At 45.8% G+C, this 14,160-nt stretch overlaps 1 protein-coding gene across 2 annotated transcripts in view; it reads left to right on the top strand.

The window, feature by feature from the left end:
- LOC124038148 (inositol polyphosphate-5-phosphatase A-like) overlaps window positions 1–14,160 on the top strand; it is a 227,975-nt gene that overhangs the window by 162,479 nt on the left and 51,336 nt on the right. For both annotated transcript variants that reach the window (XM_046353658.1, XM_046353657.1), the window contains exons 7-9: window positions 507–559; window positions 1,454–1,573; window positions 9,564–9,648. In XM_046353658.1, coding sequence (XP_046209614.1) covers window positions 507–559; window positions 1,454–1,573; window positions 9,564–9,648 — 258 coding nt within the window. The remainder of the gene's footprint in view (window positions 1–506; window positions 560–1,453; window positions 1,574–9,563; window positions 9,649–14,160) is intronic.

Here is a 14,160-nt window from a genome sequence, read left to right as displayed (position 1 = left end):
CCTCAGTTAGTAGCACTATGGGGTGAGGCTATAGGAGGTTGACCAGGTGGCTTTAGGTCAGGCCACTAGAACACTTTGGAAGTCATACTGTTTTCCCCATTGTCATGACAGTGTTGGTCCTCTGTAGCTCAGTTGGTAGAGCATGGTACCTGCAACCACGGTATAGTGGGCTAAATTCCCGTGACCACCCATACATAAACAATGTATGCACGCATGACCGTAAGTCGCTTAGGATCAAAGTGTCTGCCTAATGGCTTATGTTATATATCATGAAGCTCAGGTTAGACAAATATGTAAATACAGGGAAAATTGATATGCTGTATAGTAATGATTAGAATCCTACTGAAATGGAAGAAAAACTCTCAGAAGAGAGTTTGTCTTTGCGTTTGTATAGCCCACACTGGCTATGTATGCCAGTTGAGATTGTTGGTGCACTGCAGTAAGTTTCAATTCCATGCTATCAATGCTAACATTCAGTCTGCATGTGTATCCTCCCTATGTTGCAGTGTAAGTGGTCCAGAAAAGGCTTTATCAGGACTCGATGGGCTCTGGCTGACTGGTGAGTTTCTAGCACATCTCATGTTACATCTCACGCTACACTTAGGATCAAATTGAATATCAGCTTTTCCTCCAGGTGCATTTCAGCGTCACGTCCAACTGTGACTACCTGTAAAGCCTAGCAGTGTCACTCGCAGTACCTGTCACTTTGGCTTTACCCTTCTATCCATAGGGTATATCCCATGGGGCTTTGCAGTTCTGTTCTTCATAGACAGAGGAGAGGTAGAGTCAGTCTTCCCTAGAGAGAGAGACTTTACTTCGCTCCCTCTCCCAACCGACAGCGAGCTAGGAACGGGCCAGGATTGGATTAGGCATAATCGCGTTAGTCAGCAGTTGCATATGACAGATGACAGAAAACATTACATACAATTGAACCTGTGCGAGATGAATACAAACGTTTGGGCAGAGCGGGAGCAGGGGGGGGGGGGGGGGTCGTAATCTAATAGAAGGATGACGTGAGAACAAAAGGGCTGAAATGGTAACATTCTAAATGAGGCAGGCATGACTCGAGACAGGCACTTGGAGGAAGAGACAGAAAGAGAGAGAGAGGGACAGGGATGACCGAGAGGGACACGGGTGAGGGGGACATTTTGCGTATTTATTTAGAAGTTTGTCAACAGCATAAGCATCTTGAGGTGAGACGTTCTGAGAAAAACAGTTACAGAGATTGATATAGTAGATCGATGAGACGGGCTTAGCAACAGTAGCACTACCAGGAGGGAAATGGACATGTCAGTCTGCTTGTAGTGCGGCGAGACAAATTCACCCTCACTGCTCCATTCACACAACCATACCCGTGGTCCACAGGCCAAGAGGTCAGTCATGTAGTTCAGGGGTCTCAAACTGAAATTACCTGGGGTCCAACTAACATAAGTCTCTCTCTGTCCCCTCCCAGTACTTTTGACCTGGTCAACATCCACTTGTTCCACGATGCCTCCAACATACTGGCTTGGGAGAAGAGCCCCTCAGTCTACTCCGGGACGAGACAGAAGGCCCTGGGCTTCGTCTTAGATAGGTGACTGGCACGCTCCTCCTTATTCTCGCCATCTCGTCTCTGCAACTATTTTCTCTGTCCCTTCTCCATCTAGCCCCTCTCTGTTATTTCCATCTCTTCACCCACTCCTCTTTCCACATCTCATCTTCCTATATTCTCTCCACCTAAATCAAATCGAATGTATTTATATAGCCCTTCGTACATCAGCTGATATCTCAAAGTGCTGTACAGAAACCCAGCCTAAAACCCCAAACAGCAAGCAATGCAGGTGTAGAAGCATGGTGGCTAGGAAAAACTCCCTAGAAAGGCCAAAACCTAGGACGAAACCTAGAGAGTAACCAGGCTATGTGGGGTGGCCAGTCCTCTTCTGGCTGTGCCGGGTGGAGATTATAATAGAACATGGCCAAGATGTTCAAATGTTCATAAATGACCAGCATGGTCAAATAATAATAATCACAGGCAGAACAGTTGCAGCAGCACGGCCAGGTGGACTGGGGACAGCAAGGAGTCATCTTGTCAGGTAGTCCTGAGGCATGGTCCTAGGGCTCAGGTCCTCTGAGAGAAAGAAAGAGAGAAAGAGAGAATTAGAGAGAGCATACTTAAATTCACACAGGACACCGGATAGGACAGGAGAAGTACTCCAGATATAACAAACTGACCCTAGCCCCCCGACACATAAACTACTGCAACATAAATACTGGAGGCTGAGACAGGAGGGGTCAGGAGGACACTATGGCCCCATCCGATGACACCCCCGGACAGGGACAAACAGGAAGGATATAACCTATAACCTCTCCACCTATTCTCTTCATTTTTCCTCTCAGTATCCTCTCCATCTCTGCGTTCACCATTCTCTCCATATCGCCTCTCACCGTCCTCTCCTCCTTTCCATTCGACCCCGAGCAACACGCTCACCTCTCTACCAGCAGAGAATCCTTCGTCCTGCACCCAAAGACCCCTCTAAGAAAACACGAGAGCCGTTCCCGCCAATGTGATTTATGTGACGTCCATTGACAGTGGAGAGGGATGATGTAGTTAGCCCTTTGCTCTTTACCTGGTCATGCTAACACCAAATAAAAGCTACGTGGCAGCCCTGCATTACGTGCCCCCCCCCCCCCCCCACCAACATTTGAAATGGAGTCTGAATGCACAGCGTCTTTCATCTCCTTCCACTTTGAATAACTTGAATGCATATGGCCGCCATGTATTATCAAGGGTTTTGGCACCTCGTGAATTAGCGTTTTATGTAGTGTTTTATGTATTTCCAAGATAATAATTTTCCACCTCCTTCATGCTTTCGTTTTGATGAAAGAATGCTTTGCATTTAATGGACAGGGAAGTAGGGGGGTGTTTTGGGAAAATGGTTAGCTTTAAAATATATATATATATATATATATGAACCATAATTTACCTGGATTTACGGGCATAATGAAGTAACTTGTTGTTTACACTGAGGGTTTTGACCGTATTTTCTACACTTTCGTCATGTTCTTGAAGTTGATTTATTTGTAAAAGTTGCCTCATAAATACGGCTAAATGGCGCGTTTTCTGGTGGAGAGTGAATAGCACTGAGCTGGTGAGTGGCAGTTTCCACGCTCCCCTCCTCTAAGTCCCCTTGTGCTCAGAAGGTATCCTTCACTGTTAATTCCTGGGACATATCATTAAAAGGTGACAATGGCAGGGGATTTTGCCCTTTTTCGGGAGGTGGGAGGAGAAACCTAAGGGGTATGGGAGGTGTAGGCCTATGTTCTGACTAGGCTGGTATCCCATGCAGGGGGTGAAGGGGGGCATCGCGCCTCAATCGCTCACTTTGGGGAAACACTTGGGCACAGATCCGGCCTGCCTGAGAGTGAAAAAGCTGGCTGGGCCGGGGCGGGGGGGGGGGGGACAAAAGACCCTGGGCTCTGCTAGGGGCAGTGCATAATGGGCTGCTCCTTTCACAGGAGCTGCTAACCTTTTGGCAGCCACCAGCGAACTCCATTCTCCTCCGCCGATCGGGGAGGACAATGTGCCCAGGCCGGCTTTGAATGAAGCGCTACCTCCAACAGTGTTCCCATTCAGCGGCCGGTTGGGAACCGTCATTTTGGCCATTGTCCTAACTCTGACTCCTACCCCAGAAAGAGAGCAGGAAAAGGGAGAGGGTGAATATCTATAGCCAAAGCCTCTTCTCTCCCCCTTCTCTCTCTTTCTGAGCTCTAATCTCTCATTGTGGGGAGGGGGGAAGGAGGGGAAGTGGACACCACCAGCTGAGATCCAGAGGGGCTGCTGGTGCAGGAGCCTGGTCAGTGAGACAGTCTAGGGAGTGAGCTCCGTGGCTGTGCCCAACCTCAGCCCCTTCCCTTATCTAGCGCCCTGGCTAATAATGCAGCTTACGGCCCTTTGAGAACACATCCGATAAGCCCCTTCCTCTGTGGCCCTTTTAACTGCTAAGCAGTGTTTATTTCCAAAGCGCTTCAAGGCCTCCGGGGAACAAAACTGAGAAGGAACAGCGTTTAGCCAGCCAAACCTCTCCATTGAGTCACATCAAAAAAGCACTTCTCCGGTCTCTGGCTGATGTGTGGCCGGCAGCTTCATGAGAGAAGGGAAAGTCCTGTTTGAAATGTATACCCTCCTTGCCTGTTTTTATTCCCCTCACTGAGATGTGAGCCTCAAACGGCATCTAAAGTTATTATCCCTTTATATGAATATTTCCCTTGACGCTTGGCGTCATTGCTTCATTACATAAGACATTTGTTTTTGTGGAGCGCGGGAATATACAAAAATGATGCTATGTTCTTAATATCGGAAATATACATTTGATTTATGATCCTGAAATTGGTTTGGGAATTGTGTTTTTGATAACAGCCACTGCATTTAGAACATTTTATCTGTAGATATCAATGCTTCCTTATGAGACTCGTTACAGACCCTTTTTCCCGTAAGGAAGCATTGATATATTCTGACTCTGTATCTAGTAAAATGCCCTCTAGTTTGCTTAGTTCTGCCAAGGACTGGTGACGTAAGGAGGACGCCGAGTCTGTGCTAATTCAGAATTCAGGGCTCTGGCCAAGAGGATGGGGAAGCAGGCTGCCAAGAACCATGTGAAATGATAGCTATGATATCAAATCAACACCATTTTTTTTTCTTTAGCTAAAAATCTTCTGTTTATTGGAGTTATGTTCCTTTTTATTCTCTCCCTTTGAGTGGCTGGTCCGGTTCAGGAGAGAACAGTTTTACATTACAACCGTGAAATCTCGGTGTAAAGACCCCCTTTGTCCCCCGCCGTTATTTTCACACAAATATAGTCCATTGTCACACAGCTGGAGTTAATTTGATCAACATTGGAGACATTTAACTGTTTTGTTCGCTGAAAAGGCTTGTTTCATGCTCATTTTCGAGGCATTGAAAAGCAATGATTGGCAAAAAAAAAAAAAAAAATGATGTTGCCGTTAACAATTCAGGGCAATTAGTTTCCCAGGGGGAAGCAGTGGGCCGTACTGGCCACCATACAGCAATTCTTTGTCATTTTATGGACGGTCATCAGTCAACTGTCAGAGCATCTCAAAGAGCCCTCCAATCTAAACGTTTCCTTTAAGGCTTTTCCCAGAACAACAGGCTGAAAGAGAAGAGAAAGGAGAGCCTGTTTCCAGGCAATAGACATGTTCAGCTGGAAGAAGGACTGAATAATTGCAGATAGATCCTCAATAAAAGCCAGATAAATTGATTAGACAGGGTAGTAGTAGTAGTGTGGTGCGCGTACGTGTTTTATACAAAATGTATAACTTAGTGTTTTAGTGGAGGTGTGGTGAATAATGTGATAGTAGAATAGTTTTTTTTTTTTAAGAGCATCGGATTGACTCAATGTGTGTGCTTATGCTTATTTGGGTTTGCATGCAAGCTCCTGCTATGACCTATGTGTTTGTGTGGGCACAGGGAATACTGTGGTTGCTGCCTTATGTCATTCAGTAGTAGGGTTGAAACATTTCAGGAACTTTCGATACGTCTTTCCCAAATCCCAGTTGGCTGATTACCTAAATCAGGAGGGAATAAGCAGGAAGCGGAATTTATTTTGAAGGTTCCTGGAATTTTGCAACGCAATTCATTAGAGGCTGAAGGGGAGCATAGGCTTTAGGTGGCTAGTTGTGTTTAGGGGCTAGTGGACAGTGCTAGCTCAGCTAGGGACCAAATACAGTATAGCCCTTCGGGGGTAGTGGTGTGCAGAGGGGTGTCAGTGCATGACTGTGAACTGCCTCCTCACCCTGGGAGGCCTGGGGGCAGCAGGTAGGTTAGGTCCCCCCCCCCCCCAGTCAGTCTCTACTGTATAGAATCAGTTCATTAGCAAGTAGCCACCATTCACTCTTAGCTCTGCAGCCATGGGGCTTGAAGAATCGTAAATGAGTATATTGTCTACAACCATTTTACCTAGTTATGTATCTGCGGAATAGAGATCTGCCAAAATGAGTCGATATGATGGGTTCACAGGCTGTAAAGATGTGGCTCCCATGCATGTTGGATTTGGCAGATGGGAGTTACTGCTGAGAAGAGGTTGGACCGGCTTGCATCGCCACCTATACCAGTCCAACCAACACCACCAGATCCAGTGGCTGACATCCTTCCTCCCTAGGTTTGTTTGTGTCCCTATTAGAAATGCTGTGGGATTTGACCAGTCGTTGGGTTTGACGTTGTTGGGTTGGTTTATCCTCTAACCTCTGTGTGACCGCGACACCCCACAACCACCCTTTTGGCATGACTCAACTGGGAGAGCTGGGTAGGTTGGGAGAAGGGGGTTCTGGGTGGGATGGGCGCTGGTAAGCCGGTGGCCAACCCTGGGTGTCACAGGTCACATCAGGGTTCCTCCCCTGGCCCATTGAGCCAGACGTCAAGAAGCACATTCTTCACGATGTTAACATTCTCCAAAATCCTCAAAATCACACTCCCAATGGATGACTCTGCATTGGCTTTTGTAGTGTGCCGCTGAGTTAAATTTGAATGAAGCATTCATTTTTGATAAGCTAACGTAACGTTGCTTGATGAAGGCGTGTTAGCGTTAGCTAGCAGTAACTGCTTTTGTCTTGAAGCTAAAATGTAATGAGAGTACGGAAGAGAAAATAAACCCTTTAATTGTCTGCACACGTTTGTGAATTGTTGAATAATGCAAGAGTGTAATATGGTTACGACGAAAAGTTCCTTGCATGGTTGAACCGTGTTTTGGAAGCACGATTACTGGCTAGTGGATGTACTATAGGCTAATGTGACAAGGATATTTAAGCTGCAGTGCAAGAATGTCTGTTGCCAAGCCCACAAATTCTCTCTCGGCACATGGCAGTCCGTTGCTAATGTAAACTGAAAAGTTTATGTACATATTATGTCAGTTGAAGTCTCGTCGCGGTGCTTCTGCTGCAACTCTCTTCAATCTGAATAAGCCCGAAGCCATTTATGTGTGTGAGCTGTGAATGTGTCAGGAATGTGCTCCCTGTGCTTTGTGCGGCTGCGGTAGGGGGCCTGGGAGCAGAGTTGGGGGGCCATGTTATAAATTAGCGGCTGACCCTGTCTTTGTGTGGCCCCAGGAAGGCCTGACTGATAGCCCCCCTCAGTGAGAACGGCCCCTGTAAAGAGCCTCTTTCAGAGGTGTCACCGTGCGATGAATTGGCCAGGGGGGAAGCATGTTTATAGACTGTGTAAAGAAGTGCGTCTTTGTGTGGAAATATCGCTGACACTGTTACAGTTTGCTTGAATGAACTGTGATGACGCGACTAATGGGGCCCTCGCTGGGGGGCCTGCAGGGGGCCCTCAGGACCCCCCACCACCGCCCCATTCACAACCAGTCCGCTGTGGCTAATGTCAATTCTTAGGGACGCCATAAAGGCCAAGCAAAAGTCAACTTTCACACCAAGCGGGTCACCACAAGTGCTTTAGGAAATGACAATGTAAACAGAGCGTTACCTTCTGACCTGCGGCTGATACCTTAGCCCTACAGACAGAACATCCAGGGCTACGGCATTAGACATGGCTATTAGAGGGATGAAGCTGGGAACAGGCTCGGCCCAGCACTGGGCCCTGGGGAAACGCACACGCTCTCCGGGGAGAGTGGCATGGTCTGAATCGTCCCTTTGTTTTCTCTCTTGTCCCTTTCGCCTCTCCTCGCTCTCTCTGCTCTCTCCCTCCACACTCACTCTCTCCTCTACTTTAGCCCCCCCCCGTCCCCTCCTTTTTCACTCTCATTCTCCACTCTCTCTGTTCTCCACTCTCTCTGTTCTCCCTATATCTCTCCTCTATGCAAATGTACTTTATTCGCTTTTTGGAGTGAGCTCATTTCTTTTTTTCTTTTTTTAAGAATAAAGCCACCTTAAAGCTGTCTGTCTACAAATGTTCATAATGTTTCATGTCGACAAGCCTCCGTTGTACAAGTTACATGCTCAGCATACACAGATAATGTCCTTATTTGAAAAGGCAAATACCATTATTTGAATACTCTTCTCATCCTAATCGTCACTATAAACTTGAACTTTTATTAGGCCTATATTTATTTTGACAGAGAACTTGGGCCATTTAACCCCGGGACACTGTGAGTCGTGGGTTTGCAAACACATCGATTTAAGGGACGCGAGGAATGTGTTGAAGTGGCCGTTCCATTGGCCACTTGCACATTTACATTTGAGTCATTTAGCCGATGCTCTCATCCAGAATGACTTACATGAGCAATTAGGGTTAAGTGCCTTGCTCAAGGGCACATTGCCAATTTTTTTTCACCTAGTCTGCTCTGGGATTTGAACCAGCGACCTTTTCGGTTGCCGGCCCAACACTCTTAACCGCAAGGCTACCTGCCGCCAGGCTACATAAAGTGTGAACTGTCCTTGTATTTGAATAGAGTGCTCTTCCAGTCCCCATGGCTGGGGAAGGTCAGTGATGACATCACCCAGTCTATGTGTTACCCCCATCCCTTCCCCGACCCCGAGCACCCATGACTGGTAGTCTGAGGTGCAGGTGTCCGCCAGTCTCCCCACAACAAGCACCCTCCTCCCTTCCTCCTTAAAGAAACACTGGCTGGGCTGTGGTGATACTTTACGACACAGGTCCAGGAATGGACCCACCACAGAGTGCCTTCTCTTTTTATGGCCTCATAAATATATTGTTATCAGGAGTCCTCCCTCCGCCCGGCGATTTATCCCCCCCGCGATTAGCAAAGCGCTAGCATTCTGAATCATTAATTACACAAGTAGGCTAGCAGCGCTAACTCTGTCGTCTTAATTTCTTATCTCTCCCCTGTAAGAGGGAGCCTCTTTAAGTCAATGATTAGGTATAGGAAGTTAATTATACGTCGCTTAGGTGCGTTTTAAATGCGCTCAGATGCCAGTGCTGCTGTAGATCTGGAAGCATTCCATGAATCCTCCCTACCTCACACAGTTCTATATATTGGATTGAATTAGATACTGTGGGTGATTTCTCTCTCTGTTACTGTTCAATGATCATGTCCCTATATTTGTTTCACCTTTTATTCCATGGCTAGATGGTCAATACATCAACACATACTAGGTAGTATTCAAGTGTGGATATTGGGACAGAGTTCATGACTGCTTACCTCCCATTCAAAGTATAGCAGCTTCCCATAGAATGGAGATCATACTGTCCACACAGACTCAATCTAATTTGCTCATACACGATTTGGAACAGCATGCTCAAGTCAGCTCAGTCACATTACTAGAACATCATTTGAAACTTGCACAGCTAATTTCACTTTATACTAGAGGTGAACAATATTTTAAAGGCCCCGATTTTACTCAAGCCAATTCATGTTAACTGCTTTACAATTCTGTTTGGGATTTTGTCATGTTGAATATTATTCTCCACAGGGGTGAAACACTTCTGACCAATGTGTTTGTGCCACCAGGTGGTGCTGTGCACCTCGTAAATTAAATTACATGCCCTAAGGCAACCAACCACCAAGGCCCACCTGAGAGGCCCATCAACAGTATAGGCCTACTCCACTTGAAGCAATTCACTGTTGATGGCAAATTGTTTTCATGTTTTTCAGGATCACTGACCAGAGGTTTGAAAAGGTGCCATATTTTGTCTTCGGAGACTTCAACTTCAGGTTGGATACAAGGCAGGTTGTTGAGGTAAGCACTGATGCATGTATTGCATATCAGCATATCAGTTACAGAGTCTACAATGGTGTGTGTGTGTGTGTGTGTGGGGGGGGGTTCATGAACATAGTTTGCTAGGGTTTACAGGGGACACCAAACACCAGCCCCTCACAGGTATGGCTCATTATCACCCCTCTACTGTGGCTGGCCCAGCTGTGTTTGCCAACCAACCCTCCAAGTGCATTGTTAGGTTCCCCTCTCTATCTCTTCCTCCCTCTCTCCCTCCCATTCTCTTGGTGCAAATAAGGCTACATTGGAGAGTCCGTGTAGAGTAGTCATTCGGCAATCCTCATCAGGAGATAGGGGAGGGGTTGTTGGATAACAAGCCATAAAGTTCCACACAGACCGTGGAGCTCCATGATAACAGAGACTAGACACTTGTGGGGCAAACCCTGCTCTCACCACACAATGGCCCCTCAAATCAGTGGCTCTGTTCAAGGTGTGGGCATTGTTCATTTAGGAGAAGCCCCGCTCTCTCAAAAGGGAAGGGGAATAGGAGTGGGGAGGTGGGCGGTTGTTCAATGGAGGGGTTTTGCTCAAATGGTTCAGGAAACACTTCATCCTGTGAGGTAAAGTGAGAATGGCCTTTTGAGTGGGTGGTTTAACCATCCAACCACTAGGGGAGGAATGAAATAGAATACTTTATTGAGTGCAGCAACCAACTAGTCCTGTGCCAATGGGACTGGGAGAGCTCATGTTTTTCCTCAAGAGATTCATTGAATGAGGATGTGGTTTCAGACTGCTGAGTTGTGTGTGACCATATGATGTACTGTATATATCACATTGATATATTGCATTTTCTAATTCTCCGGTGGTACATTGGATTCCACAGAAATAATTGGTGCACATTAGAGCTGCTGATCATGTGAGAATATTATAAGTTGCTTTGGAGATAATACAGTAAGCCAAGGTCCCAAGTCCACAGCAGCCACAGCCTGAGAGGGAGGAGGGAAGAATAGATGCCTGAAGAATTATCAGAGAACACTGAGACTATTGAGAAAAACTGTTGTGAGTCAGTCACTCGACCCAACATCTAGTTTACCTCGATTGAGGAATATGATGTGGTTAGCATGACTGTGATCATGAAATGCAAATAGCGGGCGTTAGTTTGATATTACAGCTACCGCTGAGACATAGTCATTATTTAAATATATTTTTTATTTTTTAGGCAAGTCAGTTAAGAACAAAGTTTTATTTACAATGACTGCCTACCCCAGCCAAACCTGGACGACGCTGGGCCAATTGTGCGCCACCCTACGGGACTCCCAATCACGGCCGGATGTTATACAGCCCGGATTCGAACCAGGGACTGTAGTGATGCCTCTTGCACTGAGATGCAGTGCCTTAGACCGCTGCACCACTCGGGAGCCCATTGTGACCATAGGTCCACACAAAAAGTGACGTTTTCAACAAAAATCACAAAAGTGGGATACGGAAGCAATCTTTCCACATTGAAAGCAGTTCAGCCAAGTCTAAATTCAAGCATCAACGACACACGTAGTTTACTTTTTTTTATTGTAACTGTCCAATTGTTGTGAAGGATGAATATTCATGTCAGAGGAGGCTGATGGGGAGGAGCTATAGGAGGACGGGTTCATTGTAATGGCTGGAATGGAATAGATGGAACGGTATCAAACACATCATACATATGGAAACCACATGTTTGACTCCGTTCCATTGATTCCATTCCAGCCATTGCAATGAGCTGGTCCTCCTATAGTTTCTCCCACCAGCCTCCTCTGATTAATGTCATAAACCATGTTTCCATCTGACATTTTTATGCGAGGTAAAGTACGTTGGGTAAAAAATGTCACAACAGTCCAGATGGAAACAGCTATTTTGTTGACAAAACAAGATACACTAGACAAGGTGGGATATTTTTGTGTCTAATTATGAGAGAAATGCCGCTGGACACCCTTTTATGCGCAAATATTGATATAATAATCATCCGATCGAAGTGAACTTGGAGTCTCGAGATTATATGTTGTGTATTACACCCACTACGACTTCGGGAAAGCAATGCAGTTTATTAGGCTACAGATGAAATAAGTTACGATGAACATATAGAGGGTCTTATTCTGGTGACATGATTGATTCTCACTAGAGTGTGATGAGCCAAGTAAACCACCCCCCACCCCCAAACCCTCCCCTAACCCGGACGACGCCAGGCCAATTTTGCGCCTCACTATGGGATTGAACCCCAGGCTATAGTGACGCCACAACACTGCGATGCAGGGCCTTAAACCACTGCGTCACTCGGGAGGCCATAACAAACCTTTAGTAGAGTTGAAAACGCAAAGGAAACCCAAGGTAATTTGACCGTAAAAGTTATTTTTATGTGCACTTTTTCTTCACACCCTGCACACCGAAATGTAGATTTTTAACTAGTATGCAATAGGTTGATAATGATTTCACCAAAGTATGTTGTATCAGACATTTCAAACAACATTCCCAGCTAATGAGAAAACAGTCACGGTATTTAATTTCAGGGAATGAACAAGATTTAACAATGCAACCGTGAGGCTAATTTTAAGTGTTTAAAAATAAATAAATAATTACATCTATACCCCAGTACGACCTACGTGACCGCAGTGAAATGGGGGGGGGGGGGTCTAAAGTACAAAGAGTACCTCAGGAAGTCAGATCTGTGGTCCGTGAAGTCCCTTCCACCACCACTCTCTATTCACACACACACACACACACACACACACACACACACACACACACACACACACACACACACACACACACACACACACACACACACACACACACACACACACACACACACACACACTTTCACTCTCCTCGCACACACTTACTTATAAGCCCCTCTACTTTCTTTTACTCCTTCCTAAGAGGTCCTCATACTCACCCTTTTAACGGGACAACACCAAATGCTGATGACATCATCCAAGGGGCTCGGCTTGTTAAAAAGGCAGCATTCTACTCATATAAACCCGTCCAGTGCGGAGCTCACTGGTTTGATTTAATGGTGACCTGTACTATATGTGGTTGTGGAGGGCCGCTGTGATGTCACCAGTAAACAGATGAGTGTAGTCTCCATGTGGCTCTCTAACTCCCAGCCAGCGGCTATGTCAACCCTATAATGACAATTAATGTCAGCCGGACAATTAGTGCACATTGGGACTATGCTTTACTGTAGATTGGCCCTGGTGGATCAATCTGGAGATTGATTCAGATGTAGGCTCTCTCTCTCTAACACACACGCATGCACTCACATATACACTACCGGTCAAAAGTTTTAGAACACCTACTCATTCAAGGGTTTTTCTTTATTTGGACTATTTTCTACATTGTAGAATAATAGTGAAGACAAAATAACTATGAAATAACACATATGGAATCATGTAGCAACCAAAAAAGTGTTAAACAAATCAAAATATTGTTTATATTTGAGATTCTTCAAATAGCCACCCTTTACCTTGATAACAGTTTTGCACACTCTTGGCATTCTCTCAACCAGCTTCACCTGGAATGCTTTTCCAATAGTTCCCACGAACACTTGTTGGCGGCTTTTCCTTCACTCTGCGGTTCGACTCATCCCAAACCATCTCAATTTGGTTGAGGACCTGGCCTCCACAATCACCCAACATCTGATGCAGCACTCCATCACTCCCCTTCTTGGTAAAATAGCTCTTACACAGCCTGGATGTCTGTTGGGTCATTGTCCTTTTGAAAAACAAATGATGGCCCGAACCAGATGGGATGGCATATCACTGCAGAATACTGAGGTAGCCATGCTGGTTAAGTGTGCCTTCAATTCTAAATAAATCACAGATTGTGTCACCAGCGAAGCACCATCACACCTTCTCCTCCATGCTTTACGGTGGGTAATACACATGCGGAGATCATCCGTTCACCCACAATGCGTCTCACAGCGTTTTTTGTGGACACGTCAGACCAAATGACAAATTTCCACCGGTCTAATGTCCATTGCTCATGTTTCTTGCCACGAGCAAGTCTCTTCTTCTTATTGGTGTCCTTTTATTAGTGGTTTCTTTGCAACAATTCGACCATGAAGGCCTTATTCTCTTCTGAATAGTTGATGTTGTCTGTTACTTAAACTCTGTAAAGCATTTATTTGGGTTGCAATTTCTGATGCTGGTAACTCTAATGACCTTATCCTCTGCAGCAGAGTTAATTCTGGGTCTTCCATTCCTGTAGCAGTCCTCATGAGAGCCAGTTTCATCATAGCGCTTGATGGTTTTTGCGATGGCAAAACCATCTGGTTTGCGCTTAGTGGGAGTATAATTTGTTTTTCAACAGGACAATGACCTAACACACCTCCAGGCTGTGTAAGTGCTATTTGACCAAGAAGGAGAGTGATGGAGTGCTGTGTCAGATGACCTGGCCTCCACAATCACCCGACCTCAACCCAGTTGAGATGGTTTGGGATAAGTTGGACCGCAGAGTGAAGGAAAAGCAGCCAACAAGTGCTCAGCATATGTGGGTGGCTACTTT

The sequence above is a fragment of the Oncorhynchus gorbuscha genome, linkage group LG06 (genome assembly GCF_021184085.1).
Source record: "Oncorhynchus gorbuscha isolate QuinsamMale2020 ecotype Even-year linkage group LG06, OgorEven_v1.0, whole genome shotgun sequence".
In the NCBI taxonomy this organism is placed as follows: Eukaryota; Metazoa; Chordata; class Actinopteri; order Salmoniformes; family Salmonidae; genus Oncorhynchus; species Oncorhynchus gorbuscha.
Note: the sequence above shows the minus strand (reverse complement) of the source record. Positions and strands in the feature narration are given on the sequence as shown.